Source organism: Danio rerio, chromosome 15, assembly GCF_052040795.2.
Source record: "Danio rerio strain M-AB ecotype USA chromosome 15, GRCz13ab, whole genome shotgun sequence".
Taxonomy (NCBI): Eukaryota; Metazoa; Chordata; class Actinopteri; order Cypriniformes; family Danionidae; genus Danio; species Danio rerio.
Window position 1 is genome coordinate 51,395,001 of NC_141035.1, and position 5,000 is coordinate 51,400,000.

At 34.5% G+C, this 5,000-nt stretch overlaps 1 protein-coding gene and 1 long non-coding RNA gene across 7 annotated transcripts in view; both read right to left on the reverse strand.

The window, feature by feature from the left end:
- Positions 1-5,000, reverse strand: part of inppl1a (inositol polyphosphate phosphatase-like 1a) — a 51,731-nt gene that overhangs the window by 25,418 nt on the left and 21,313 nt on the right. For all 3 annotated transcript variants that reach the window (XR_015508363.1, XM_087282450.1, NM_001039804.2), the window contains 1 exon segment: positions 4,826-4,972. Coding sequence is in view for 1 of the 3 variants with exons in the window: in NM_001039804.2 (NP_001034893.1) it covers positions 4,826-4,972 (147 nt within the window). In the remaining 2 variants the exon portion in view is untranslated.
- On the reverse strand, positions 221-2,749 carry LOC147840738 (uncharacterized). Of its 4 annotated transcripts, none has more exons than XR_015509953.1 (7): positions 2,706-2,749; positions 2,388-2,425; positions 2,052-2,079; positions 1,838-1,891; positions 1,410-1,526; positions 1,200-1,303; positions 221-620 (listed from the first exon to the last, which is right to left on the reverse strand). It is a non-coding gene; the product is annotated as an uncharacterized LOC147840738 (long non-coding RNA). The 4 variants fall into 4 exon arrangements; XR_015509951.1 differs by having other exon boundaries at positions 1,838-1,897; XR_015509952.1 differs by having other exon boundaries at positions 1,838-1,897; positions 2,354-2,425.

Here is a 5,000-nt window from a genome sequence, read left to right on the forward strand (position 1 = left end):
ATTTTAGGTCACACAAAAATGAAAATTCTATCTTGATTTACTCACCCTCAGGTTGTTCCAGCTCTGTTAAAAATGATTTTTTTTTTGTAAAACACAGGAATAAAAATATCAAATATTCCTCTTTGTGTCCAAACAACCTGAGAATGCGTAAATGACGACAGAATCTTCATGTTTGGGTGATCTGAAAAGACTCTAAAATCAAAATAAAAACAAACACACATACATTTTACAGATTTATTTAACAGCTTAATGACATCTGTGTAAACATTTCAGAAAACTTTCAAAAGGTGAAGGTGAAGCCTCAAAAAATACTATAAGAACATAAGAACAAAAAAATCTGACATCATATGTAGCATACATATAAAAAGCAGTGCTTCAGAGTGCGCTCTCTCTCTCTCATTATATATATATATATATATATATATATATATATATATATATATATACACACACACACACACACATGAGAGAGAGAGACAAAACTTCTTGCTAAATTAGGCAGTCGTCTATTCAAGGTCAATCATTTTTCTGATAATTTTACACACTTGCTGGTTGATGTGTCTTCTCTGCTTCTTTGACTTCGTCTGTCTTCCATCTCCAAACTGGTGCCCAAAAAGCACCTATAAGCAAAAGGGCAGACAAACAGTTAGCTTCATACAAAACTACTGGGACACTACTGCTGCACTAGAGAGCAAAATTACTGTTAGCTCAGTTTGAACATGCTGACAATACTGTAGCTCAGTCAAACTGCAATCATTTAAACAAAAACATCTGAAAAACATTTCCATCACAAACACACAATCAAGAACAGTCCAACAACAAATAGTGGTTTTAATGACCTAGGCAGAGCATTTTAAAACAGTTGATTTGATTTACACCTTCTGTTTACAGACTATAATCTAATGCTGGGTTCACACTTATTGCAAAGTTAACACATGCATCACAGTACTTGCTCTTGAATACTAGCAGGATGTTTCTTGCATCAAGCTAATTTTTCATGATTTAAATATTAGGAAAATTTAGCAAAAAAAACTTGATTGAAGTGATACACCACTTGTGTTGTATTCATTTCAATCAAGTTTTTTGCAAATATTCCAAATATTTTTCAACGTTTTTTTAGTTTCACTTAATTTGTGCTGCCCAGTAAAAATTTCCCACTATTTATGCCTTTTGCAATGACTTGCATGTAATCCACTCACCTGAATAGGTAACTTCACATATGGTATAAGAGCCCCATCCTTTTAAAGACAGCTTCCCCTCTGGTCTCCAGCACAGACAAACAAATTGTGTCTGCAACACGGCCCTTTATAACAAGGGGACAAGGGGAGTCATGACTTGTGCTCCTATACATTCCTTGTTTAACCCCCCCAAAACAAGCCCTCAGTTACAATATTTATTGTTGACATTACCTTAAATTCCAGAGTGCAAAAGGCATCTTCAGCATACTTCAGTTTCAGACCAGATCCAAAGTCAGTTGTGAAATCCAGGTGAGGTCCCATGACCACTCGACCCTCCAAGGAATAAGACTAAAAGGGGGAAAGAAGGACTAAATTAGAGGTGTTTGTGAATAATTAAATTTGTTTGTAGAAACAAAGTTGACATTCCATGCTCTGCCTATTAAAAACCAAGCAAACAAACACACATGCCCAGTAAAATTGCTAATAAAAATAAAAACTATAGTTTAAAAAAATCTTTGTCTAATATTTACTACGACTAGAGGTACTGGTGGAACTTCTGGAAGAAGAAAAGGAGTTTGTACAAGAAACTGCTCACAACAAATCTGTGAAAAACCTGACATTTAAAAATCTAATAAAAATGAGGAAGGCATCAACATTACCTTTAATAATCAAGCGAGGGGTGATTGGTAGCATCAGTGTTTCAACATCAATGGCTGTGGCTGCAAAAAAATATGAATATAATAAGAGTAGAATTAGACTCAACCTAACACACGCACACACATACTCATATATATATATATATATATATATATATAGGTTTAGATTGTGATAATGAATTTAGGTTATATTTGTGTGCTCAGAATTTACACTCACCTCACACTTCAGCTATTATCAGGTACACCTGAACACCAAAAAATAAAATCTACAGTTAGTGACAATATACAATTAACGTTAGTTCTCATTAGTAAATGTTAGCACTGCATTAACACCAGTGAGAAATATACAATATGTACTGTGTTAGTGTTAGTTTAAAAGAATACAACTGAATTGTATTATAAGCCTCATTTAATAAAACAGTTAAGACTTGTTTCATAATGAGTTTAGTTTATTTAACTAACTTAACGTTAACGTTACAGTGAACAAAATTAACGTACATGATGGTGACTAACCGTAACCGTAACGTTAACTTAAGTGAAGGTCAGAGCTTACCTTAACTTTAGTCATTTCACCTTTACTTCAGTCTTGTACTAAAACAGAAAATGCAGTTAACAAGAAGTTAATTAAAGAAAATTCCCTTTCTTTTTTCAGGAACTAACGTTAACGTTATGCTAATACCTCAGAAAACACTACAGGCACCATCTGGCGTCGTTATTTTCTTGTTTAAAAAAAAAGGCGCGCTTAAACCCTGTACGTGCGAGTACAACTGAAGTACTCGGTAAATTCCTGTTAAATGACATGCACTATACAGAAATCCACATACAACAATCATTTAACGGACAAAAGTCACATTTTGATTTTAACACTTACCGAGGATGAATCCGTTGGGTGAAGAGACGAGGCAGGCGTTGTCTGTGGTGATGGCGCTTGTTTGCGGTCGAGTCGAGTCAGTTCTGTTAAATGAATCGGCTCCTTTAAGTGAACTGTAAAGAGTCGAATTCGGCTCCTTTAAGTGAACAGTAAAGAATCGAATTCGCCTGAAAACGATTCCATTTTGTATAATATTGTAAGACGCAAACATATAATTCATTAATATTTCATCATATTGCTTGGTTCGTGTACTGCTTGTACACGAATTGCTTGTTGATGACTATGAGCTCATGAACACGTCTGATAAAATATCTGAATCTGATTCAATTTCACACGAGTCCTGAACCGAAGCAGTGCAAAAGTAATATATTGATTGAAATATAAAGTTAATTATTTTCTTCGCCATTCAAAATATTACATATCTCTGATTTTAACAATAAGAATAAAGTTCGTTTGGAGTGTATTGAGAATTATTATTTTTTCCTCCCAGGATTCATTTTGCACCAAGCTGCATCAAGCTGTAATGGTGGATGAGAAGGCACATACTATTATAAATATTGCTTGAAATATGTAATGAAATAAAGTTTTAACACTTTTTCATGCGAGAATGTAGTTCTTCAAAACTCAAATATGTGGATTGTTAGTAAAGATTGTGTGTAATTTTAAGTGTGTTTTGCCGGTAGCGGAGATCTATGACCTCCAGGCGGTAACGGCGCTCATTATTCATGTATCCGCCGAGAGGCGCCTGTCTTCAGGCTAGACATTGGGACAATTGCCCCGTCTTCGATGGCTCTATATGCGTCCGAAAATGAAGTTTTAACTGTTTTTCATGCTAGAATGTAGTTGTTTAAAACTCTAATCTGTGGTTTATTTATATAGATAAAAAAAAAAAAAATTATATATATATATTTAATTCTAAATTAAAGATAGTGACCTCCAGGCGATGACAGGTGCCCAATACTCATGAAACCGTCTAAAGCAGACATTTACCCTGACATTGAAATAATTGTTGGCTGTTTAACAGTCTTTGGTTTCATTAATTAATTACTTTTTATTCCAGTTTATTGTGTTTTGGCTAAGCACACAGTTATGTTCATTAAATATTATTTCCTATTCTATGTTAACTGTATAAAAATTAAATAAAGGTGCAGTACAACCAAAAAGATGTTGGTAACCAAATCGTTTTGGGGGCTATAACATTCTGTTATTATCTGTTAAAAGTTCATTTGTATTAATTTCTACGTTGAATTAAAAAAGGTTTGAATTTCTATAACTAACGTGCAAAAGATATAGCCCTTTTCACAGTAATTTGCTGTAATCATGCTACATGTCGTAATTTCACAATAAAATTATGAATACAACATATTACTGTAAATTTTTCAGTTAAATACTGTGAAGGGATACTAATGTAATTTACTGTGAAAAATTACAGTAACTTGTTGTGAAAACCTGGAAATTTTTTACAGTGTATGTGTATGCATATATGCGTGTATGTGTGTATGTATATGTGCATGCATATATGTGTGTGTGTATATGTATATGTGTGTGTTTATATACAGCATGTTTATATGTGTGTATGTATAAATGCGTGCATATGTTTGTGTATGTATGTGTGTGTGTGAATGTGAGTGTGTATGTATATGTGTATGTATATATGTGTGTGTGTGTATGTGTGTTTATATACAGCATGCGTATGTGTGTATGTATAATTGCATTCATATGTGTGTGTATGTATGTGTGTGTGTTTATATACAGCATGTGAATATGCGTTTGTATAATTGCGTGCATATGTATGTGCGTGTGTGTATGTATATGTATAAGTATATGTATATGTGTGTGTGTATATACAGCATGCGTATATGTGTGTCAGTATAATTGCGTGCATATGTGTCTGTATGAATGTGTGTGTGTGTGTGTGTGTATGTGTGTATGTAAGTGTGTATATATATGTATACGTATATATGTGTGTGTGTGTTTGTGTTTATATACAGCATGTGTATATGTGTGTATGTTTAACTGCGTGCATATGTGTGTGTGTGTGTGTGTGTGTATATGAGAGTGTGTATGTGTATATGTGCATGTGTATGTATACAAGCGTGACTGTGTGCGTGTGCGTGTACCCATGCAGGCGTTTGCAGGAGGACAGCAGGGTCTTGTTCAGGTGTGGTAGGCTGTTTGCTCCCTGTTTAACCGCCTCCAGGTCCAGGGCGTAGTTGCCCTTCAGGTACTCGTGAGAGATGGTGCTCAGACCGTTCGCCGCCGTCACACTGCACACAAAAACACACAAACTGAACA